At 41.9% G+C, this 26,964-nt stretch overlaps 1 protein-coding gene across 1 annotated transcript in view; it reads left to right on the top strand.

Annotated features, from left to right (window-relative positions):
- The window catches only part of CLDN19 (claudin 19), a 47,126-nt gene extending 21,356 nt beyond the window's left edge, over positions 1–25,770 (top strand). Inside the window, exons 2-5 of the mRNA XM_073603375.1 lie at positions 6,566–6,730; positions 13,649–13,733; positions 15,725–15,874; positions 21,959–25,770. Of these exons, the coding sequence (XP_073459476.1) occupies positions 6,566–6,730; positions 13,649–13,733; positions 15,725–15,874; positions 21,959–22,001 (443 nt within the window). The 3' untranslated portion in view covers positions 22,002–25,770. The remainder of the gene's footprint in view (positions 1–6,565; positions 6,731–13,648; positions 13,734–15,724; positions 15,875–21,958) is intronic.
- The last annotated feature ends 1,194 nt before the right edge of the window (positions 25,771–26,964 follow it).

The following is a 26,964-nucleotide window of genomic DNA, read 5'->3' as shown; positions in this document are numbered from 1 at the left end:
TCTTCCAGAACATTTCCAGACAGACAGGGAGAAGCAGTCAACCATGCAGCCAGTGAAACACAGAACAGACCAAAATAATCACACACAGCTCACTCATTACAATGAACCCAGAACTAAATTAACCTAACCTAGCACCTATATAGGAGGGTGCTACATTTACACGATAGAGCATTCAACAGCACTCTATTGGAGCCACGCCCCAAGGACAGTTTAATCATGTATGATCAATCATTCTCTTAAAGGGTCAGTCCACCCTAAAATTATATTTTAGTTTTTGAGGCCTACTGCAGAGTTAAATACCCTGAGAATGTATTGTATCTCTCTGGGACTCAATACGTTACCAGGTCTGCATACTTACTTTGACCATTATGAGGATTCCAGCCTTTCCTGTTCCAATTTTTTTTGAGAATATAACATGTCCTATCTACACAAAAAGAGCTATCTACACAAAAAAAGCTTACGTCCTTGCTCTCTGAAATTAGAAAGAGGGACTGCCTCTAGCAGAGTTTATTTAGAAAATGGATTTACCCTTGCCATGCCCCCAGATATGTAGACCATTCAGAATTTTTATGTCAAAAATGGTTGGGTAAAACCAGAATTGTTTTTTTTTTCCCACCATTGCTTTTTCTTTCAACTGGCTTTTCAAAATAGCAAATGAGATAATTAAAGCCTAATTCCAGGTTTCATTTAACTTAAGTTTGTTTGGACCAAGGTGGTCCAAATGGACTATTCCCTTCACTAATCCATGCTGTCATGCTCTAATCATATTGTGACATCATCTATCCGATTCTCTACCTCAACCAATCACAGGAAGCCTTGTATTCAGTAATAAAATACAAAGCTTCCTGCGAATGGCTGAACAGCATTTAGTAAAGTGAGAATATATCATTTCATACCGCGTTCAATGCAGATCAAAAATAAAAAATATGTAATCAAATAGTGTTCAAATATAAATATTCAATAATAAGGTCCATAAGCCATCACCAATGATTCTTCAATCAAGTGCACAGCGATGAATGAATTCAGTGACAGGAATAGAAAGTGCCGTCTTCCACCAGTTTTAGGCAAACATCCAACTCACCAGATTGATCGGATACCCATGACGGCTGTCAGATAAGCAGAAAGATATGTCAAGATGTATCCACCAATGCAGACGCCTCTCACCAGCAATGTAGCCAGACGGGATTTTATAAGTAAGGCCCCTTTCACATGTGCGGACCATCCGTCTGGATTTTGCGGATCGGATCAGGGCGGATCAGATGTCAGCGGACATGTCACCGCTGACATCCGACGTTCCATAGAGCTGTATGGAGCGACCGTTCAGATCCTCCTGAAAAAACTGACAGGCGGATCTGAACAGTCGCTCCATACAGCTCTATGCAAAACCCAGACGGATGGATGTCCTATTTTCCATCCGTCTGGCGGATTGGATCGGATGAAAACGGACAGGCGGTCCGTAATCATCCGATCCCCCATAGGGGAGAGCGGACTCTCTGACAGGTCCTGTGCAGGGACGGACCTGTCATCCGCCAGCTCAGCGGGGATCAACAGAGCGATCCCCGCTGAGCAAGCGGAGTACTAAAAACGAACAGCCCCGTGTCAAAAGGGCCTTAAAGGAAAAAAGAAGAACTCTTCATAGCGTAACTTGTAGCCATGTATTCATAAAAAATCATTCCAGTAAAAAAGCACATAAAATGGAGCCGGTACACCAAGCTGCGTTCCATCTGCGCTCCAACACAATGGCGGAAGTGACCGATCACATATTGCATGTGTGTATAAAGGCAGGTCAAGTCAAGATAAATGCTGTTAAGCCATTCACAGGAAGCTTTGTATTTTATTACTGAATACAAGGCTTCCTGTGATTGGTTGAGGTGGAGAATCGAGTAGATGATGTCACAATCTGATTAGAAGTGAGAACCCCAGCGGGGGCTCCCACAACCAGTTGTGTCTAGGGCTGATCACTCATGTGATTGCTGCATGAGAGATTAAATGCAAGTGTCCATGATTAGCTGTGGGGACCGGCAGCCTCCCATTGCTTTTAGTGGGGATGCCTCTTGCATCTAATCGTGAGGACCTCTGCTGGGTTCCTTGCAGGTTTAAGCCTAGGTTCACATTGGTCCGATTTTACATGCGATTTGACATGTCAAATTGCATGCCAAATCGGCAGCTATTGCCGGCAATGACACCATCAGATCCTGTACTACTTTTGGTGACTTCGGGGGGTGATTTGTATAGACATCTGTGTATGAAACCGCACAGATGTCTGTCAAATCGCTCCTGAAGTCAGACTGAATTTAGTGGGTTGAAATCGCGTGAGTTCAGCTGAACTTGCACGATTTCTAACCCGCAGTAATGTGAACCTAGGCTAAATGTACCCTTATTGTTCTAAATTGTCTTCAGCCAGGAGAGAGTTCCTGACCACCAGCTATACCAGAAGGAGTTAAGTTGGCCACACACTAGCAGGTATTTGACTGAACATTCATACAAAAATTCAAAAGTACTTCAAAATTTAATTTGCTTTCAACATTCAGTGTTAAAATAAATGAAAACGGCATACACTATTAGAAATTTGTTCATTGGAGAAAAATCTTCCATCCTGCTTGTAATGAAATGTCCCACACTCCGCATATTCCAACCGCTAACTACAAACAAGACAATACTCGTTTGATTGCTGAACATGGACTGTTTTATTAGAACCAAAATACAAGTCTTATATACAGTAAAAGAGGAGGTTCCTCCCTCCTGCTCATATTACTCTAACAATACACCTGTAACCAAAAACCTAATTAACATGAGCTAGTTTACTAAATCATTTACCCAAACTAGGTGACTCAGAGATCTGACCCCTCAAGGTAGACTTCGTCTCCTAGCTCACCAACTATACAATACACACTATCATAAATATCAACACAGAACTTCTTCATACAATAGCAAGGTTAATTAGCCCAAACAACAATGGGTGAAATACTCTAATGCCGTGTACACACGAGCGGACTTTACGGCAGACTTTGCCCGGCGGATGGGATTTGGTCGGACAATTCGAAGGTGTGTGGGCTCCAGCGGACTTTGTTTTCTCAAAAGTTGGACGGACTTAGATTTGAAACATGTTTTAAATTAATCCGTTGAAATCGAGTCCGGTCGAAAAGTCCGCCGTCTGTATGCTAGTTCGACGGACAAAAAGCCACGCTAGGGCAGCTATTGGCTAGTGGCTATGAACTTCCTTGTTTTAGTCCGGTCGTACGTCATCACGCACGAATACGACGGACTTTGGTGGATTGTGTGTAGGCAAGTCCGTTCATTCAGAAAGTCCGTTGTAAAGTACGTCGAAAAGTCCGCCGGGCAAAGTCTGCCGTAAAGTCCGCTCGTGTGTACGCGGCATTAGAAGCCACACTAGTAGACAACAAGAGACCCAGAGCTTTCCAGATCTCATTAATCAACATTCCTTTCACATACACCTGCTATATGAATCCCAAGCATGCAGAGACCATCGTGGCCTCCTTAATAATGTCCTTTTGCATTACATAACAGAACATCTTCCTAAATGCTTGTAGCTCCCTCAAACGCCAGGACCCATAGTCGGTAGGCAAGAGGCTAGCATTCAGTCCCCTCCAAAAGCCTCTGTCCCGGGTGATTCTGTCACACTGCTCCTTCGAACTTTCTTGTCACTGTGGTCAAAAGCAAACATAAATTTGACCCCGATGATCAGAAAGAAAAAATTTTGAACAAAACTAGCATGTGCCCAGCATTAGAGCCAAAGCTTTATGGTCATGTGACTGCATTGAAAAACGCAGGTCTTGTGCAGGCCAGACCTTTGTCCCTGGCCCCTGACTGGCTGCCTGTAGCAGGGCTGGACACTGCACCTGTCACTCCTGAATGTACCAAAACGTCAGGAGGGGCGCACTGCAGCTGGACAGCCCCAGTGTGCAAGGGGCCTTTAGACAGGTTTTCTATTTCCAGCGTTTTGGAGGTGTAGCATCATTAAAAGCCATAGACAATAATGAAAATATGCAATATGAAAACCTCCCAAAATGGGGCTTCTTGATCAGTGGATCAGTGGATGAAAGCTCCAAAGTATAGAAATGGCATGACCGTTAATGTGAAACACGAGGATCTTTTAGTGGATCTTCATGCACTCCAGCGTTCACAGATCAAACAGATATACTCCAGTGATTCCAACAAACGAGGAGTGTGTGGAGTTGAGGCGTGGTATGTGATGTGTACACCACTTGCTGAATAAATCTTTTCTTCACTGGAGTGCAGCCATTTCTTCTGTGGACATGGTGTGTGGGAGTCAGAACGACCCATTCTGTGGGAGAAGGAGCCAGCAGGGCTTAGAGAGCGGCCTCATTCTTGTACATGCGCTCTAGTGATGGTTGCATGGCATTTCTCAAGGCAGGTTTCCTGCTCTTCAGGACTTCTCCAGAGCTTCTCCCATCCTCTGGAACTCACTAACCTAATCTGTCCGGTCATCTCCTACCTTGTCCACTTTTAGGCGATCCCGTATCTCTTCAGGAAGGCCTATCCCGCTTTAAGCTAACAATCGAATCCTCTACTTCCCTCATCAGTTCATTCCTCACAGTTACTACTTTCTGTTTGTCCATTTGGCCGTTTGGCCCTCCTAACCAGTGGTGCCCGTCTGTAATTTAGGTCCGGCCCCTTTTAGGATGCCCAGCACCTAAATTACAGTGGAGGGGGTGTCTTTTTGAAGCACCTGATTAGAGCCAGAGGCTCCAATAGGCTTCAAAATGGGATGGGCCCGTGGCACAGAGCATTGTGCTACGAGCCCACCCAGGTGTTACAACAGCGAATGAATATTCGCTGTTGCAACACTGATCCTCCTCCCGGCCAATCGGGAAGTGGGTCTGATACCAGTCACCCGATTGACTGAAAGGACAGGTGATCCTATTGGATGCCTAGATGGAGGGGAGGAGACGCACGGCGGAAGTGGGGAGGAGAATAGAACACAGGAGCCACTACCTGATGCAGACTGATGTCCGCCGATGCCCCGATCCCCGCCACTCCTTGATGTCCGCCGCTGCCCGATCCCTGTCGCTGTCTGATGCCCGCCACCTAGATGGGGTAAGTGGACCGACCGGCAGACAGCGAGCAAGGGGGGGGACCGCAAAACCACGAGCTGCCACTGCTCCTAACCCTCTTGTATTGAATTGTATTGTTGCTGTATTGTCTCCCTTCATATTGTAAAATGCTGTGCAAACTGTTGGCGCTATATAAATTCTGTATAATAATAATAATAATAATAATAATATGTACTGAAATGGCCACTTGTAGATGCCATTGGAAGCTCATGTGACAGCCTGACAACACATGAGAACATTTGGGATATAGGGACAGAGTGTAGTCACCCTATCACAGAAAGCACAACAAACAAGAACTTTAATGGCAAGATCACCCAGTATTATTGTAATGAGAGCTGCAGATTTAAAGGATTGAAAAATGACTCATGAAGTTTCATTATGTGGTCATTCACATGGGTGCCTAGCCCTGAGAAGAGCCATTTGTTTACTTTTAACCAGCGCCGAGCTGTGCACAGCGCAAATAAAGTGAATGGAGATGCATCATCTGTTCAGACTGCCCAAGCACCTTGCAGCAGACTGAACAAAATAATTATAAAAATAAAATAAATTAGAGCTTTCTGACAGATGCCACTCAGGTGTCATATTATTATTACTTAAGGTACTTATATAGCGCCGCCAAATTACGCAGCGCTTTACATATACATTGTACATTCACATCAGTCCCTACCCTCAAGGAGCTTACAATCTAAGGTCCCTAACTCACATTCATACATACTAGGGCCAATTTAGACAGAAGCCAATTAACCTACCAGCACGTCTTTTGAGTCATACACACAGACCACATCTGATAAGGAGTTAAACAAATTAAAGCAGAACTATGGGCATTATACAATAATTTAAATACAGATATCTATCTATCTATCTATCTATATATATATATATAGTGCAATAATTGCTTTTACAAGCCCAGTTACTACCTTGTAAAAGTAGCAGTGACATCATTGTTATATCGAGCATAGCCTGAGCAGAGAGCAGAGCTGTGGGAGGGGGCCAGCAGACACCATCCACTATAGGAAACTACAGAAGGGGGCGGAGACAAGACCAGTTATCCTGCACCAGGAGAGATAGCAGCAGTGAGCGGTCTTTATTACAGGAAGCGCCTACACAGAGGGAAAGTCTCATATTGGATTACTGCACAGATGTGGCAGAAATACACAAAGCACACCAAGATTCAAGGAAGACTTGCTTAATGACAAATGTATTTAGACGATATTTGCTTTACCTGGAGTTAAGCCTTAACTTTTACGTTGGAATGGTTGCTTCTTATTTACTTTAGTCACAGGGGAAAATAAATGGGAAAACAAACAGAAAAAATATGGCAGCAGAAATTTTTTTTTTTTTTTTAATTAAAATAATAAACAACAACATTGGGGGCAGGTGCTCTTTTCACAGGGTGGTTCTTATAGGAAAGCTCCCATGTCTTTTGTCTTACCAATCACTGACTTCAATTTTCCCTCTCCCCTCTGCAGTTCATATCCAGACAATCCGAGCTCTGATGGTGATTGCTGTGCTTCTGGGCTTCATCGGAATAATCATCAGTGTTGTGGGAATGAAATGTACCAAAGTGGGCGACACTAATCCCATCGCTAAGGACAGAATTGCTGTATCTGGAGGAGCCCTTTTCATTTTGGCAGGTAATGTAATTAAAGAGTAACTCCACTTTTTTGGGGAAAAAGAAAAAAAAAAACCATTCCCCTCTGGGTGATCTATGTGCATTCCAGGGATTTTACCAAACTTTGTAGCACATCCCTACCTTTTGTTGTTCTGAAGAATTTTGTCTTTGGATATTGATTGTGAATAGAAGGGTCTGGTCCATTCTAATCAGTTGGTGCGCTCTCAGTGTTCTAATGAGGAAAGGTCTGCATCCCTTTTGAAGTAGTTAACCCCTGTGGAGCATCTCACTCCCCAAAACTGAAATTCCTTAGTTACAGACTTCTAGGGAAAATCAGTGAGCCAATCACACAAGCCCAAATTGATAATTCTAGAGGCGTTCTATGCACCAACAGTGTACAGAAAGTGTCCAAGTTGCCATATTGGGCACAATTCACTACGCAATATTTTACCGCATTAGAGTATGCCGTGTACACTAGACATGTGCGCCGTCAATAAATTTGTTTCGTTCCGTTTTAAAATTAATTCATAATTCGTGTCCGAAATTCAATTAGAAATTCATACGAAATACGAATTTGTTAGGTCCGTAAACTTTTTGTAACAATAACGAAAGTTCGTTATGATAAATTTATCATTATGAGGGGCTCCCACCATCCCTGTGCTGGCTTCCTGGGTTTTTAACTTTTAGTTTTGTTAACTTTTCGTAACAATAACGAAAGTTCATAAAAAGGGGAGAGACTACCGCGCTATATTACATCAAAGGGATACCTTATGCAAAATATTGATATTAAATTGTGATGAAAAATGATAATAATAGGGTGGAAAATAGGATATAGCAAAAGCAGCCACTCAAAGTGAGATACACACACTATAACAACAATAAATATAAATGAGCAGCGCTGTGAATAAATGTATAATTGTGAAAATATACCAGTGTAAATAGGATAAATAAATAAACCCAACTTAAATGGATAGCATAGTTCATAAAATCAAAAACATTGGATGTTGGTAAACAGTCCTGACACATTAATTAGAGTCTAGATGGATATAGTGAAGAGACATAGGCACAGGCCCCAGTCTGAAGGCAGGAATGCAGGTAAAAAAAAGTGGATCCTTCACCGCACCAATGTGATAACTAAAAATGAAATGCACGCTTACCAAACGGCAAGCATAAGAGGGCTTGCGACCTTAACCCGGTCAGGGCCTTTCATGGGATGAAGACAACGGCATGCCACTTCATATACCTTGGAATAATAACCCGCTGTCCACCAAGTACCAGGCAATCCCTCTAGCATAGGGATGATATACTCCTAGCTGGGGGTTATTCTCATTAGAGATACCCCGGAGGGAGAGAGGAGAACAACATAGCGTAATCCTAAATTATATGCTGATCTTATCTTTACAACTCTGCCCTCTTGCTAGTCTAACTTTTTCACAAGTCTAATGAGAATAACCCCCAGCTAGGAGTATATCATCCCTATGCTAGAGGGATTGCTTGGTACTTGGTGGACAGCGGGTTATTATTCCAAGGTATATGAAGTGGCATGACGTTGTCTTCATCCCATGAAAGGCCCTGACCGGGTTAAGGTCGCAAGCCCTCTTATGCTTGCCGTTTGGTAAGCGTGCATTTCATTTTTAGTTATCACATTGGTGCGGTGAAGGATCCACTTTTTTTTACCTGCATTCCTGCCTTCAGACTGGGGCCTGTGCCTATGTCTCTTCACTATATCCATCTAGACTCTAATTAATGTGTCAGGACTGTTTACCAACATCCAATGTTTTTGATTTTATGAACTATGCTATCCATTTAAGTTGGGTTTATTTATTTATCCTAATAACGAAAGTTCGTTATAATAAATTTATCCAAAGTTCGTAAAGGAAATTTCATATTTCGTACAAAATTCGTATGCATAAAAATTCGTATTTCGGATCCTCACGAATATACGAATTTCCGCGTCGTACGAAACTAAATCGCACAGGTCTAGAAAATACCACACAAAGTTCTGAAAAAAAAAAACTGTCTTATTCACGAAGAAACTGATATGATTTTTTTCCAAAAAAAGCGCAAGGCAGCCGGCAATTTAGTCATGGCTGGTATGGCATGGCTTCTCCGTGTTGAGGGCTCAAGATACCCTATGAGTTGGGTATAAAGCTCCATGATAAGTGGTTTGGATAACCTGAACTGCTTGGATACCCTGAACTTCTGTTCTGCAGGGTATCAGCATCCGTGAATTTATCCAGCAATGTGCGCACCTAAACCCTTACAGACCACTTTTTACTACAGGTAAGCCTATAATAAGGCTTACCTGTAGCTACCCTGGATATTTCCTAAACCTGCACGGTTTAGGAGATATCCCCTGTATCAGCATGTGCCGACGTCATCGGCACATGCGCACTGAAGCAACGGCGTGTTTGTGCCGTTGCTTCAGCTAGTGTGTTGTGTGTTGCTTCAGCTAGTGTGCCGTTACGCGGCTCCGGCCATTCACAGTGCCCGCGATACCCGGAAGTAACTTCGGGAACGATTTTGCTGGCCGGAGCGGTCTACGGGGACCGCTACGGGGGCTTCGATCTAAGGTGAGTATTTCATAATGAGCTAGTATGCGATGCATACTAGCTCATTATGCCTTTGTCTTGCAGGTTTTTTTAATTTATTAATTAATTCATTTATTTTATTGTGGGTTTACAACCACTTTAAAGCTTCTTTCCTTTAAAAGGACCACTTGAGATCTCCTCCTCCTCCTCCTCTTCTGCATTGCTTTAAATTCCAGAAGACTGGATTCAAATGGCTCCATCCTCTTTGCTATGTCATCTGCCAGCCCCCATAAACAACTCCTGACTATAAAATCTAGCTGACACCTGCTCCAGCTTGCACTTTCCCACCTATTTTTTAAACCAATCACGGGGGGGTTCTGACAGTTCAAAGTTATCGCAAGCTTGGACCAGTACTAAATTACTGCATGCATTTATTTTTTACTTTTGTGAATGGACTGCCTTTTTATGCAGTATTTAAAGAGTGTTTTTGGTGTTTCCGCTAAATACTGCACACGAGCAATAATCAATTGACATTTTCATTATCACATGCGTTTGGTGGTCACGTAACTGTCATAGCGCATGCGATAACCTTAAGGCTCCATGCACACTGGGGCTCATAAAGGGCCATTTTTTTTGGAGTTTGGGCGTTTTTTTTAACAGCCCATAAACTGCACTCTATGTTATCCTATGTGTCCATGCACACATGGAGGTTTTTGAACTTTTATCAGCAGTGGAGTTTATGGGCTGTTTTCTGAACGCCATAAAATTGCGTTCAGAAGTTGTTTTTCTGACCGCAAAAAACGCCTAAACGCTCATAAACGTTTTTATAACATTATTTTAATGTCCAGTGTGCATGGAGCCTTAGTGAATTGTGCCCACTGCATTGAATTTTACAGAAAGCACTACAGCTGCAGTTTAAGGCTCCATGCACACTGGACGTTAAAATAATGTTATAAAAACGCCAGTAGCTTTGCAGTGAGTCTTTCAACGTTTTTTTAACGTTTTTGCAACATCGTTTATTAGCGTTTTTCCGCGTTAGCAGTTTTTATTTTTATTTTTTTACATGTTTTTTTTTTTTTCTCAATGGATCAAAAACGTTAAAAAACACTGGTGAGCCACGTTTATCAGCGTTTATGAGCGTTTGGCGTTTTTTGTGGTCAGAAAAACGACTAACATTTTTAGGAAAAGCCTCCTCAATATATCATTACTTGGTTTCCTGTAACATTCCTTTCCCAGTGGGCTGGGTCATGGGAAGTAAAATTTATTGCCCATCCTGTGCCACACTACCTGAGTATTTCATGTTGCTCTACCCCAAGAGGAGCCACTTGGTATGATGGGTCTTCTGTTCTCTGCCACGACTCTTTAAACCGCTCGGTCCCCTCTGATACACCTGTTTATAAGTTGAAGGCTGCTCACACCTGTGTAACCTAGGCATTAGTATGCTACCACTCTAAAATAGTACACAGAAAGTAGGCCACAGGCAATTGATGATAAAGTAAGTATACTGAAGCAAAGTAGAATGAACACAATACACATACTAACAAACAGGTCATGGAATACGTTAGGTTAACTGACAGGAATATTAGCCTCACCTACAGCCATTGACTTATATTACAATAGGGCTAAACCCCATTAGCCTAGTATACACAGCATTTATAAGAACAGTATCAACCGTGAAAGCATGAATGGCACAAAGAAAAGCCTTATAGTAACTCTTGATGATAAATGATCAAAAAGTGTCCCCAAGTGCACTGAGCATACACCCCTAGGAGTGGGTGTAAAGTACCTGCGCCTTAATTAGCAGATTTAAGCCAGCTAAAAAATTGGGGCCCTTCTGCATGGTGGTGCATGTTAAGCTGTCCCCTTTAAGACTGTACACAAGGGATGGCTGATGGACTGTTAAGTAAGGGGCAGTCTCTATTGGCATTAACTGTGGGCAGTAAGGGATTAGACTGTGTTGTTTCCAATCTCCAGTCCTGGTATAATTTTTGATTGCACATGATTGGATGATGGAAGTCAGCAGAGCTTCACTCAGTCATTAAAGTGGTTGTAAACTCTGTTACACCACCTTTACCTACAGGTAAGCCTATAACAAGGCTTACCTGTAGGTACCTTGAATATCTACTAAACCTGCACAGTTTGAGATATTTAGTATATGCGCTGCTGCCAACGTCATCAGCGCATGCTCACTGAAGAATTGGGCCGCTGGTGCCGTTTCTTCAGTGGCTGTGTTGTGACCGGCAGCTCTCGCGCGCATGCGCGGGAGTAACGTCATTGCGGTTCCTGCCATTTACAGCGCCGGAGCCACAAACCCAAAAGTAACTCTGGGGGAAGATGTCCGCGCTGTACTCGGAGTGCCGACGCTGATCCAGGGTACCAGTACCCTGTATTTCATATTTTTATACCAGTACCAGTTCATATATTTCATACCAGTACCAGTATTTCATATTGAGCTAGTATGCGATGCATACTAGCTCATTATGCCTTTGTCTTGCAGCATTTGTTTTTTCTGTTTTGTTTTTTTCTGAGGTTTACAACTTCTTTAAAGTGGTTGTAAACCTCTGACATGAAATGTGAACAAAGCATATCACTCTATAGTGTGTACTTGTCTAAATCCAGAGCATAATTGTAATTTCAGTCTGCTGCTTCGTTCCTCTGCTATCGCCATGAGCTAGTTCTGGCAAGTTTCCCTGACACCAAGAGATAAAAAGGTGACAGGTGAGGGAGCTCCAGCACACAGCCTGTGATTGACAGCCTCAGCTCTGTTCCTGTGTGAAGATCATTTCTCAGAGTTGTCCTCACTGAACTCTGCAGAGTGTAACTTTAGCTCTCCGCCCCCTGCTTTGTGATAGCTCAGACAAGTTTTATAAGTTCTGGACTTTGAACAGATGTAGAAAAGCGAGGGCTGCAGATAAACAGGTACAACTTATTTAGGAGGATTTGTATCACCTGAGGCCAGTCACTTCACTGGGTATATGTAAAGGTTTACAACCACTTTAAGCTCTGGGGATAATTCCCCTGCAAAGTGACCTTGATTTATCTTTACTAAATCAACCCGTTTTTTCTGTGGTATATTTCGGGGGGGGGGGCAAAGAATGCACCCACAGCTCTCCCCCCCCCGGTCAGGTTACCCTCACCCCCCAACCCCTACCCCCGTGGGTCAGTCGGGTCCACACACAACCATCGGTTAGTCGATGAGCCCCGCACTTACACGCGGGCAGCGCTTCCCTCCAGGCAGTGTCTTTGTTCCCTACGTCTCCTCCGGCGGGCCTCCATGTCTCCTCCCTCCTCCTCTCTCCTCATCTTGGTCCAATAAGATCGCTTGTCGTTTTGGTCACAATCGGGAAACAGGGAGGACATTCAGTGTGACAATAGTGAATATTCATTTGCTATTATCACACAACTGGGTGGGCTCAGAGCGCAGTGCTCTGCAACCCGAGCCCACCCTTTTTTGAAGCCTTTCAAAATCATGTGCTTTAAAAAAAAGAAAAAAAAAAAAAAAAAAAACACACCGCCCTATTGGAATCTATACATCCGGCGCCCCGAATGTAGATTAGGGGGCCGGACGCATGGGTGGGGGGGCAGCGCCCCTAATGGACAGGCCGCCACTGGATACTACTGTGACTGATTTATGCGACAGTAAAAAATATATACAGTACACAGTGTCCTGGGAGTGGCCATGGAGTCCTGGGTAAAATTCCTACCAGATAAGCCATCTGTATAAAGTTCGTCTGTTCTTCTGTTTGGTGGATTTTCTTATTGTATTTTGGCATCTTCCCAAAACCACAATACTAGTTAACTGGCTTCTGGCCAACAGGCTTTAGTGTGAAGTACCTATTTGTCAAATACCATGTCACTGTCATAATCAAGGTCATGATGGTGTAGGTCAGCCGGCATTACATGGCAGACCGCGGTCCAAACAGGGACTGAGCAGCGCTCCTGTCCGGACCATGAGCCTAAATGTGCCAGATCCCCACCACTCAGCAGTCATTGGTTGCTGGGACACCCGCGGTCACTCTGGTAGGGGCACCTGATATAAGGGGGAACACTAATAGGGACATTTACAAAAAACAGTAACAAAAGGGACAAGAGTTCATCAAAAAAGGAAAGTAGAGGTATCCAATCTTTCATAGCACAGACTTGGAAGAAAATTTTAGTGACCGGACATCCTTAAATTTTAATTCAATACTCCTGGTGCTGGGCGTGAATACTTATTCTTGAAAAATATCTAGCTTAAATGATAAAACAACTGATGGTCTTCAGCCTAAGATATCAATACCGTATACCTCAATCACCAATCAAACTCCAAATCACTCTCAATAACTTCCCTTTGGGATCAATAAAATATTCTAAATCTGAAATCTGCTATGGTTTCATGATGTGCACCCTTCTTTTATCCTCTCCTTTAGGTCTCTGCACATTAATTGCAGTTTCATGGTATGCCACGCAAGTTTCTCATGAATTTTTCAACCCAAATACACCAATCAATGCCCGGTAAGTGAAAATGTATTCATTGCTTTGAAAGGGTCAGTCCATCCAAAAGTGATATTTTAGATAGAGAAGGAGCCTAGTTGGCAGAGTCAGCCCTATTCACAGGTCTTGGATACTCCAGCAGTAAGATCTCCCTGCCATAAAACTCACACTCTGTACTTGTCTACCTGGAAGAGTTCTGTTTGGATGAATATATAAAAAGGGACTTCACCAAAAGATATAAGAACGTGTCGGTTGCTCCAGCATCTATCACTATAATGCTACATTCGCACATGTGGCTAGTAGGCGTTCAAACCAGAAGCAGTTTTACCCCCCAACCTGTGCATGCAGCCATTCAATGCTGTATACATGCTGCAATCGGTGGGCATTACCGCTGCTGAGTGCAACCAATGCAAGTCAATGGGGCAATACACACAATTGTGGCATAGTAGTGCGGCATTTACAGGGTGGGCAGGTGACATCATGTTTCTGCACTGCCTGCAAAATGCCCTCTGAAGAGTAATCCAATGTGGATCACTCTTCAGAGGGCACTGCACGTGTGAACAAGCCCACAAGTGTAAACAAGCTCTAAGTGTTACTTTAAGTTTAACTAAAGGCAATATATTATTTTTTTTTTACATTTTGGACAGAGTGGAGAGGAGTTAAAACACCTGTCAGGTTTTTATTATTGCCTGTGAGCCCGTTAGGGAGAATCACTCCTCTCTATTTGTCCCTTATACCATTATCAATGATAATTAAAATGAAAAGAAAATCCCAAGTTTTGGGCTGTCCCCAGAATAGTAATAGAGGGGAAATCTTCCCATGGGGACACCAGTTCTGGTGAGTTGGGGAAGGGGACAATGGATTCCCTTAAACACTTCAGCCCTGGAAGAATTTACCCCCTTCCTGACCAGAGCACTTTTTGCGAAACGACACTGCGTCGCTTTAACTGACAATTGCACGGTCGTGCAACGTTGCACCCAAACAAAATTGAGGTCCTTTTTTTCCCCCACAAATAGAGCTTTCTTTGATGGCATTTGATCACCTCTGCAGTTTTTATTTTTTGCGATATAAACAAAAAAAAAAGCAATATTTTTTACTTTTTACTATAATAAATATCCCCAAAAAATATACAAAAAAAATGTATTTCTCAGTTTGGACCGATATGTATTCTACATTTTTTTTTTTTAACCAAAAATATCACAATAAGGGGAGTGATGGGCTACCACTGACATGACAGCGATCACTGCTCCCGATGACAGAGAGCATTGATCTCTGTCATGTCACAAGGCAGAATGGGGAAATGCCTTGTTTACATAGGCATCTCTCCGCTCTGCGACACGATCGCGGAACACCGGCGGACATCGACGTCCAGGGGTCCCGCGAGCACGGTCACGGAACATGCGGCGGGCGCGCGCCCACAATGCCACTTCTTAAAGGGGACGTACCTGTACGCCCATTTGCGCAGCCGTGCCAATGTATATCGTCGTGCACTGGTCGGCTAGCCGGTTAATTTGCAGGGAGTTCTTCTCACTTCCTGTTTTGGCTATTGGACAGGAAGTGAAGGGAAATCTTCCCTTTTTTTTTACCATCTGGGACCCCCCTCCCCCTTACTCTATTCAAAATGGAAAGGGAAACTTTTTGCCTTTAGTTTCACTTTAAGTGCAGTAGAGAAAAATCACGTCTGCCCTCTTTAGACAGTTGTGCAAAGCTCAGGACTGGATGGAAAGAAATACAAATACATTTTGTGTGTGATATAGATTATCTCTAACACACACACACACACACACACACACACACACACAAAGAGTATATATATTTAATTTGATATTTTGCAATATTTTCATTGTTACATTATATCACCACTGTTTCTCTGCATGTATTTTAACTGCACACATTTAAATTTAAAAAAAAAAAAAAGGGAGGGGGGGGGGGGGCAAAAAAGATGTCTTAGTAAATATTCCTGTCTGTGTACTGATTTTATTAAGAGACATCTGGCTTTTCCTGTGTTCTAGGTATGAGTTTGGATCCGCGTTATTTGTAGGCTGGGCAGCTTCCAGCCTCACCATGCTTGGAGGATCCTTCCTGTGCTGTTCATGTCCCAACTTAGACACCAGAGGACAGCAATACTACCGACAATCCCAGCCTTCAGCTACTACCAGAGAGTACGTCTAAATCCCAGCCCATCCCAACCCTCCTAACCAGCTACATCCCCAGGTGTCCTCATTTATGTCCGTTCCCCTAATACTGTGTATCCTTTTTTACTTTTCTATTATTTTATAAATAAATACCAAGAGAATAACAAATCTAATTTTTATTACTTCAAGTCAATGTAGAAAAAACTCTGTTACTAATGTGGGTGGAAATACATTGTGCAAAAGTGTTTTATGGTTATATATTGAAACACAAACAATAAGGCTGGGTTCACACTATTGTGAATTGGATGTGGGTTTCTCCATATCCAGTTCGCATTGACTGGCTCTCTATGGAGTCGGTTCACACATCTCCGGAGCAAATTGCACAGGAGTCCTGTGTGCATCTTCTGGTCCATTTCAAGTCCGAATTTAGCCAAAAATTTGGACTGAAATGGTGAAAAGGGATGCCCCGGACCCCTGCTGTGAGCCGCTCAGTGTGTATAAAGGGGCCCTCAAAATGTAATAAATCTACCCAGTGTTTAATTAAAGGCATAAAAGTGTAATAAATTGATGTCCTTCACAGACAAGGGTGGGCTCTAAGGGCTCATGCACATTGCAGCGCAAAAAGAAAAAGAAAAAGCTGCTTTTACAGGCATTTGAGCTTTTATCTCGCTGCCTAAAAGCTTGAAGAAGCTTTGTGCTCTTTTGCGTGTTTTTATTGAGCTTCTTTGAGCAGAAGTGTTTTTTGTTTTTTTTTTTTTTTAAAAACCTTCTCCCTCAGCTCATTTCATCTTTTCTGTGCATTTTTTAGCTTTTTCGCGTGTTTTAAGAAGCGGCTCCTACAGGCTTTTGCGCTTTTTTGAGCTCTCATTTTTTTTTCTGCCTGGAAACTCTCCTACTATGTTATCAAAGAAGCTCCAAAATGCACAAAAAAAAAAAAAAAAAAAAAAAAAAAAAAAAAAAAAAAAAAGAGAGAGAGAGAGAGAGAGAGAGAGAGAGAAAATATAATAAGCTAAGGGGAGGGTTTGTGAAAAAATTCTCAAAGAAGCTCAATAAAAACTTGCAAAAGAGCACAAAAAAGCACAAGCTTCTTCAAGCTTAAAAGCAGCTTTTTCTTGAGCTCATGCACACTGCAGCTCAAGAAAAAAAAAAAAAAAAAAAAAAAAAAAAAAAAAAGCTGCTTTTACAGGCATTTGAGCTTTTTATTCAGTTTGAAGAAACCTGTGTTTTTTTTGTGCTCTTTTGCACATTATTATTGAGGCTCTTTTGAGCATACGCGTTTTTTTTCACAAACCCTCCCCTCGGCTAATTTTTTCTATTTTTTGTGCGTTTTCAAGCCTTTTTCACGGTTTTTGCGCAAACCTGAGTTTGGTGGAGTTTTTTTTTCTGCCTGTAAACTCCTGTAAAAAAACAATAGTGTGCATGGACACATTGGCTAAAATGGAGGGGAGTTTCCAGGCAGAAAAAAAAAAAAAAAAAAGGAGAGCTCAAAAGCCCGTAGGAGCCGCTTCTTTGAGATGCAGTGTGCATGAGCCCTAAATCTCTCTATGTGAATGAATGAATGAATTAAAAATTTATAAAGCGCTGCAAATGCGAACTGAATCGCCTCAAGGCGCTAATGCGTTGGTGTTGTCAGCTTCTAGAAGAGGGAGGTCTTGAGTTTTTTCCTGAAAGCCAGATGGTTTTCTTCCATGCGGATGTGGGGCGGAAGTGCGTTCCACAGCCGAGGTCCTTGGACTGCGAACCTTCGTTCTCCCTTTGCTTTGTAGCGGTATTTGGGTATGGGAAGGAGGTTTTGGTTAGATGATCGAAGATTGCGATTGGGTGTGTAGTATTTTATTTTCTCTCGAAGGTATTGAGGAGTGTTTCCTTGTATGCATTTGTGGGTGAGGCAGAGGGTCTTGAATGTGATCCGATTCTTTACGGATAGCCAATGTAGGCTCCTCAGGGATGGGGAGATTGACTCCCAGGGTTTTTTTTCCTGTTAACAGTCTTGCCGCCGCATTTTGGATGAGTTGTAAGCGTGCAAGCTGATATTGAGGTAATCCTACCGTTTCCCCGCAAATAAGACCTAGCGTGATTGTCGGTGATGGCTGCAATATAAGCCCTACTCCCCCAAATAAGCCCTAGTTAAAGTCCTTGTAGGTCTTATTTTCAGGGTAGGGCTTATTTTCGGGGAAACAGGGTAGGGCTTATATTGCAGCCATCACCGACAATCACGCTATGTCTTATTTTCGGGGAAACAGGGTATATAGAGCGAGTTAGCGTAATCGAGTCGGGAATTGATGATTGTTCCAACTACTGCTGCTTTGTCCTCCTCTGGGATGAAGGGGATAAGTCTACGTAACAGGCGGAGGAGATGGTGGGATCCACTGACTACCGATCCTATTTGTGCATCCATTGTCATTTCTGAGTCAAAGATAACTCTGAGACTCTTGACTTTGGTGCTCGGAGAGATGGTCTGTCCTAAGATGGTGGCATGTGTCCACACTGTCTTGTTTTTGGCATTTTGGTTAGCGTGTAGAAGAAGTTCTGTTTTTGAACCGTTGAGTTTGAGGGAGCTATGTATGGAGCCTTTGTTTAAAGGGCTACTACACCCCAAACAAGATACATTAAAGTTTATAAAACCACAACAGGAAGCTAGGCTTTTTAGGATGAGACATTGGCAGTGGCGTCCTACTTTTACTTCCAAGACAGTTTGTTTTTGACGAGATAGGATTGGGGTCCACTGATATCTCAAAACATCCTTGAGCACAGAAACCCAGCTATAGCCTTTACATTGAATGTACCCCTATGTACAAACCACTGAACCCCTCCCCCTAAATAAATATATATATATATATATATATATATATATATATATATATATATATAATACACAGACAATAGGTGCAGGAACTCCCCCTTTCCGAGTCACCCCTTTTCTCCACCCCTACCCACCTCCGAGCACCGTCCCTTTTAGACAATATAGAACCAAGTATCATTTTGAGGTGCTAAGTAATTTGTATGGAATTTGGTAATGATATCAAGAAAAGCAGTAAAATAGATCCCCTGCAGCCAGCAACAATAGATCCCCCTAACAGCAATGGACCAACCACAACAAAATCCCCCCCCAGCAACAATAGACTCCCAGCAGCATCAACAGATCCCCGCACAGCCAGCATTAATAGTCTGTCTGGCTGCCATCAACAATAGACCCCTCCCCCAGCAACAATAGGTCCCCCACCAGCAACAATAGACCCCCCTTGCAAAAATAAATCCCCAGCAGTGAGCATTAATACCCTGCAGCACACCCCAGCACCCCTTGCCATTACATACAGTCAGTCCAAGAGGTGCCGGAACTGCGCTCCCCTTGAAAAAAAAAGCCCTGTATATACACATACATACATTGTAAACAACTGCACCTGCCCTTCAGTGCACCAGAACTGGTTGACTGGACTTCAATCAGGTCTGCCTTTGTTCAACTCTATTAAGGGATGATGGGATTAGTAGTTTATATAAGAAAGATTGTTTTGCATGCTGTCCAACTCACAAGGACATCACATTTCTGAAAGGATCAACATTTTTTTTTTCCCGGTATTTGCTGAAAAAAAAGTTCTTAACCTGAAAAAAGATAAACTAAGGAAGCCACCACATCTAATCACATTTTGTTCTTGGGTTTAATTATCCATTAGCTATATAATAATTAGAGGCAGAGGTTACAATTGCTAGGTTATAACTTTCTGTTCACCCCTTGCACATTGTATAGGGGGGGGGGGGGTGGCAAGCAACATTTACCACTGTGAGAATCTTCCACTATCAGAAGTTGACGTATTTTAACATTACAGTGAACCACACCGACCACTGCAGGCAGTCTGAGCTCAATATCAGTAAATTAATCACTAGATATACAAATATATTATAAGTGGAGAGTTACTATGACCTCCGGCCAAACATGTTATAACAATACTACCCCACAGAATACTAGTACATAAAAAACTAAGTTGCAAATAAGTTGTCAGTGGACATTTAAATTGCACTTACATTTGTGGTGTTTGAGTTGACCAGGTCCAATCAGATGTGTACTTAGGTCAGGTGTTGTGTGAGGTCTGAGCCAACCCTTCCAGAGGACTTCTTCTACAATGTTAACTCATCCACTTCCAATACTGGGGGCAATATGGATTCTACCATTGATGACCTCCTTCTAAAAATGACAGTTCACTGGTTGTTCCTGCCTTCATTATTTTATCAATCACTGACCCAGAACAAGCATGCAGCTAGTAAAGTCAGAACTCTTGACTTGCATACTTCCTCTGAGGGCCAATTTACACCACATGAAGTCCAGTGCGTTTTTTTTTTCTGCATCAAAAATGCATGGAAAGTAGGTTATATGGTTTCCAATGACATAGTTCACACCAGTGCGGTCAGTTCCCTAAGGCTTTCCAGTTACAGAAAACGTAGAACGTGCTGCATTTTTCCTGCACTGGACTGTACTGGAACGCAGTAAAACGCATCAAAAACGCACTGGGGTGCACTAGAACGCATCAAAAATGCACTGGACCCTAGTATATTGAAAATAGAGCAAAAAAAGAAGAAAACATATCAAAAATGCACCGGAAAGCGTTAAAAACACACATGCAGAAACGCATCCGGAGTGCGTTTTTGTGCCGTGAACCAGCCCTGAGTCAGTGCCATGGGATCAGCTTCACAGCCAGGCAGCCATCATTTTCAGAAGGAGAGGTTGGCTGCCTGCATATTTCTATCACATATATGGATATTCTTTAAAGGGAAAATGTTTATAGGTAAGCAGAACACAAATAACACACCAGCATATTAAACCAATGCTTTTACATTTATAACATTTTATTAATTTTTTTTATTATTTAATAATTGCTTGTTTGACTTTTGAATTTCTCTTATGGAATATAATAACTATTATAATAGTTATTATATTCCATGAGAGAAATTTTAAAGTCAAACAAGCAATTTTTAAATAAATAAAAAGGTAATAAAAAGTTATAAATGTAAAAGCATTGGTTTAATATGCTGGTGCAACTAAATGCAAAATGGAGGAAAGGGAAACATAGAAACCAGAACTAGCATGGGAGAAATGAGCCATGGGAATTTGTTTATTGCTCAAACTGAATTTTTAGCCATTTTCCCTGCATTTTAACACACAAAAAAGAACACAGGCTGAGCTCAACCAGTGAGAGTCAGTGCTCAACTGACACACAGATAGCAATTAGCTGGAAGTAATGAATGTCAAATGAATAAGTCCATGAATCTGTGTTATCCGGGGTGACCTGTGCAGTAGTGGTGTCGATTCACTAGGTGTATATAGTATATATGTATACACTCTCTATAGGTTGGGAATGCCTCAAGGACATGCAACAAGATAAAAGGGCGCCAGACCATCAGGAGTAAAAAGTTAGCTGGATTTATTCCAAAATCAATTACATATAAAATTTCAAGAGTCCAGTGTGCAGGGTGGGTGTGGAGGACAAGGCGACCAGACAGCAGCCTGGATGGACTTTTTTGCCTGACGAAGGAGATGGGGCCTCAGGGAAACAAGAAGTATGCGAAAATCTTCCCATTGGGACAAATGTTCCATTGACAACTGTCTAAGAGGGAATTTCCTTCACTTTGAGGGATTTTCACAAAATTTTGTGTTTCTAGAACTGGAAGTAAAGAAAAAAATATCCCCAACAGTACAAAGATATAAAAAAATAACCATATGATGGTTTTAATGCTCCTATACTATATTCAAAATGAAACAAGCTGTTTTGGATATACATACCCTTTAAAGGGGAACATGCACTATAAAGGTGGACCCTTGCCATAGAGTCAAAGTATGTACAGCTTATTGAACAGTGTGGCACACTTTCCTACTAGAGTGCCCTTCTCCACCTTCTCCAGCACCTACAGATCCAGGCTCTTATTCACTGCTCCCATTTTTTCACTGCTTTTTCTGGGACCTTCATCCCTCCTCTTTAACCACTGATGTAAACTTTCATCCTGCGGTTTTGAGTGCTCTGGACAAGAAATTCTATATCTGTAGCAGTATAAAATATGACTACACAGAAACACTGTGAGACATAATCCAGAGTTGTGTTTTGTAATCCTTGTTTTATCTAGAACCACAAAACTACCTATAAAGAAGAAGGAAGAGACAAGTTAATATCAGAAGTCATCAAATGATACATTCCTGGTGACTAAGACTCTGGGAAGAATTCTGGAGTATCGAGAAAGAGACATTTTTGAGGAACGTTGTGATGGACCTGATTAGTCTACAGGATATAACAATAAGGAATTGATGCTTTCTTGGACTGAAGGACCCAGATGATGTCCAACTGGCCAGCTGTGAACTTCACAAGGACTGGTGTATAAACCCTGCTAAACAGGAAAATGTAGGTGTTGTCTATAGCAACCAATCAGATGCGTGTTCTCATAAAAAGCCAACTCTGCCCCAAGCTGACATTTCATGTATGGGAAGGCTTCTAGTGCTGGTTTCCTTTTCGACCTCAAGGCAACAAATACTAGAAATAGTTTTTTCAAGAGACCATAAATGAAGCCCTCAAGGAATCCACCAAGAAATGCAACACTATCCCTTGGCTTAGTGATAGCTATGACAGATAGAAGGAGTTGTGTATTCTGGTGATGATACACTGTATTTATACTAGAAACTCTTATTAAAGTAGATGTAAACCCAATCAGTAAAATCTCAAATAATCTATAACATGTTGACATAACTTCAAAAGTCATTCTCATCTGCAGTTTTTGTTAAAATAATACCTGGTGATACTGCCATAAAGATCCAAGTTCAGGAACTTCCTGTTATGGGATGACAACTGTCTCTGAATTTTCCTCCTGCATTGTCACCCTTTCACAAGCACTTCTAGTGGAGGCTTCAAGCGACCATGATGACATACATTGCATAGCCATAGTCTACCAATGTCTCTGTTCCAGCCGAAGCTGAACGGTTATTAATAGAGTGAACAGACATTTATCTCCTTATAAACAACCATGCAATACTGAAATATCACTTCGGTTGGAGTTGGACTATAAGCTTGAATACTGCTGATCCCTGATTAGTTGCTACAAACAACATCTCCACTTTCCTACGCGCCAATTGTTAAAATTCATTCCCGTTGTCTCTAAGGACCGTTTAAATTTCATTGTTATTTTCTTGCTGTATATATCTAAGGTCATTTATTGTCTAACAAATGTTTTAATTCAACCAATACTTACACTGTAATAGCTGCCACCATTTTACAACTAAAAGCAATAATCCATCCAGTGCTTTATTTTTAATAGGTGTTAATTGTAACAATCATTAACACAAAAATTAAAATGCTTAGAGTCGAGTCAGTCATTCCTAAATCAATATTTGAAGTGTATCTAAAGCCAAAACTCTTTTTGGATGGTTAGAACCTCTACCAGGTTGTATTCTTCTCTGTGTTCCCAATAGGGACTGAAAGCAAAATAAAAAATAAAACTTGAATTCGTCATCAGAACAGAAAAATCTTCAAATCGGTACACTTTTTCCAGTGGCAACTGTCTAAAAGGGGATTTTCCTCACTTTGGAGGGATCTCCTTTTACTTCCTGTTGTGTATACAGGACAGAAAGTGAGGGAAGATCTCATTAATGGGACTCAGATGGCAAGAAATCTCACAGAGGTTTTAATTATTCCCTACCCTATCCAATATGAAAAAAAAAGGTTTTGGGTTTAGATATGCTTTCAGTTTTAAGTAGACACTAGGTATTTTAATCACCCATTGGCTTCTTTATTTCACATATACTGAAGCCGCATCCCTGCACATGGGTTCCCAGCTCTACCCACCAGATATTAAGAAGGGTTATAGTCTGCCTGTTTTTTTTGTTTTTTTTCAATTATTGTACTGTACATTATGGAGAAGGCACCTGGAGACCATGGTGGGATGCTAAGGTGAAGGTCTCACCCCTAAAGGACCAGGATTGCTATAAAGAGCCAATGGGTGAATCAACATTCTTTTAGTTTTCTGTAGACTGACCATCAACTCCTTGACTGCCACCACCACCAATTCCTATAAGACAACCTGAAGGGATATTGTTATTTTTTTTATTGTAAGCCAATAATTGTTCTAATGTAAAATGTTTTCTGTTTTGGAATGAATACATTGTTAAGGGGGATTTTTGACTTTAAAATATGAATCAGACCACGCTATGCGGATCAGACCTCGATGATTCCCCCATTAACCCTCCTGACCCATAATTTCCACCCCGGAGGCATTTGTCCTGCTACTGTTTACACTTTCTCAGGCATAAGGTGGTCATAGACTTTTACATTTATCTTTATGTATTAGCGGCGGTTTATACTCCATTCACCTTTATGCTTAGGATGAATGACTGTAGCCTATGATCTTGGCCTATAAACATCATAGAAGAATCAACACATGGTATGTGCTTGACAATTTTGGACATATATATGTATATTCTAATGCCCACGTGGAAATTAAAACTGGACGAAGAAACTTTAAGACTCATTTTTGTCTCGGTTACCATTACAAAGCAGTCTAGCTTACCTTATCCCTCACTCGCTCCTCTTCTCTCCAATGCTCTGGGTTGTTGGCGGCCCTTGGCGTTCTCACCTACAATGCAGGACTGCTGGTCCCGCACTGTACTTGATGAAACATTGTGGAGAAGCACCTTCAGAGGACTAGTTGCACAGAAAGGAAGAAGTTTGCAGCAGCGAGAAATGAGGTAAGTAAAATGGTGCTCTAAACAAAAATGAGCATTCAATTCTTGCAGTCCAGGTGAGCCGCACTACAGTTTTGGATTTTCTGTGTACTTCGGTTTTAAAGAAAAGGAAAGGGTAAACAAACTGAAAGGAAATAGCGGCATATGGGGAGTGTCTTTTTAAAATTATTGTTTAGATTTTTTTTCCTTGCCGGATCTTCAGAGCTTTGTGCTGGAACCAAGGGTTCCTGCACGCATGCGCGGGAGTGACGTCATCGCGGCTCCAGCCAATCACACAGCTGGAGCGCGAGAGCCCAGAAGAAAGACTGGGGAAGATGTCAGCCCTCTCTTCGGTGACAGCGCACCGTGGGAGGGCTTCGTTCTAAGGCAAGTATTCCATGCGATGCATACTAGCACATTATACAATTGCCTTACAGGTGGTTTTTTGTTGTTTTTTTATTTAGCTGCGGTTTACAACCACTTTAATAAAGCAGTTCAAAGAGCAATGACAGCGTACAAAGTACAGGACCTTTAACAACAAATTAGAATGTTCAATAATATCACTGCAATGAACTAACTTCCAAGGTACTGGATTTGCAGTATTAGGGTCCCACTTTTCATTCAAACTATATTATATATGCCATTAATTTAGCCATTTTAGTCATTTTATTAAATAGACATTTGTCTGTGAATAATATAACCTTATTTTTAACATACTAAGTACAATTCACAGCCCCTAATTCTTAATTTAGTTGGATAACCAGACTTTTTTGGGGGATCAGTTTCTCCAACAAACATTTAGAAATGAATGGTCTAACCTTAAAGCAAAGCTATTAAAAACCCAGGATATTTAACCCGAGCACATGATAAAAAAAAAACAGATATGGTGGTTATCTTCAGTGAAATCTGCAGTTGTCAAAACTATTAGTGTATCCAGAAAAACAGGCATCAGAAGTTATGTGTAGATCTTGTAACAGCTGAGCTTGGTCCATCCCCTCCTGTCTCCTAAACTCCCCATTGGTTCTATAAAGTGAAAAGTAACCTTATAGGCTAATAGGGAAATTCAAGAGGTGGGTCGAGCGCAACTTGAAGAAAAAAGTCATGATTTGTATATAACTTCAGCTGCCTATACACTATGTTACCAATAGTTTTGGGACACCTGCCGTTACACACATTAACTTTAATGGCATCCCAGTCTTAGTCCGTAGGGTTCAATATTGAGTTGGCCCACCCTTTGCAGCTATAACAGCTTCAACTCTTCTGGGAAGGCTGTCCACAAGGTTTAGGAGTGTGTCTATGGGAATGTTTGACCATTCTTCCAGAAGCGCATTTGTGAAGTCAGGCACTGATGTTGGATGAGAAGGTCTGGCTCGCAGTCCCTGCTCTAATTCATCCCAAAAGTGTTCTATTGGGTTGAGGTCAAGACTCTGTGCAGACCAATCAAGTTTCCCCACCCCAAACTCGCTCATCCATGTCTTTATGTACCTTGATTTGTGCACTGGTTCAAATCATTTGGTGGAGGGGGGATTATGGTGTGGGGTTGTTTTTCAGGGGTTGGGCTTGGCTCCTTAGTTCCAGTGAAGACGTCAGCATAACAAGACATTTTGGACAATTTCATGCTTCCAACTTTGTGGGAACAGTTTGGGGATGGCCCCTTCCTGTTCCAACATGACTGCGCACTAGGGTTGCCACCTCATCCCTTTAAAACCGAACACATAATAATTACACAGGTTCTGTGGCAGATTAAAGTGGTAATTAAACTCACTTGGTGCCTTATCTGCATTAAATTAGCCTCAGAACCTGTGAAATTTATATGTGTTTGGGTTTAAAGGGATGAGGTGGCAACCCTACTGCACACCAGTGCACAAAGCAAGGTCCATAAAGACATGGATGAGCAAGTTTGGGGTGGAGGAACTTGACTGGTCTGCACCTTTGGGATGAATTTGAGTGGAGACTGCGAGCCAGGCCTTTTCTTTAGGACTCTGTGTTCAGTTTTAAAAGGATGAGGTGGCAACCCTAGTGCGCAGTCATGTTGGAACAGGAAGAGAACATCCCCAAACTGTTCCCACAAAGTTGGGAGCATGAAATTGTCCAAAATGTCTTGATATGCTGACGCCTTAAGAGTTCTCTTCACTGGAACTAAAGAGTCAAGCCCAACCCCTGAAAAACAACTCCACACCATAATACCCCCTCCACCAAATAATTTGAACCAGTGCACAAATCAAGGTACATAAAGACATGGATAAGCGAGTTTGGGGTGGAGGAACTTGATTGGCCTGCATGGTGTCTTGATCTCAACCCAATAAAACACCTTTGGGATGAATTAGAGCAGAGACTGCGAGCCAGGCCTTCTCATTCAACATCAGTGCCTGACTTCACAAATGCGCTTCTGGAAGAATGGACAAACATTTCCTTAGACACACTC

Source organism: Aquarana catesbeiana, linkage group LG10 (assembly GCF_042186555.1).
Source record: "Aquarana catesbeiana isolate 2022-GZ linkage group LG10, ASM4218655v1, whole genome shotgun sequence".
Taxonomy (NCBI): Eukaryota; Metazoa; Chordata; class Amphibia; order Anura; family Ranidae; genus Aquarana; species Aquarana catesbeiana.
This window is presented reverse-complemented; position numbering and strand designations above follow the sequence as displayed.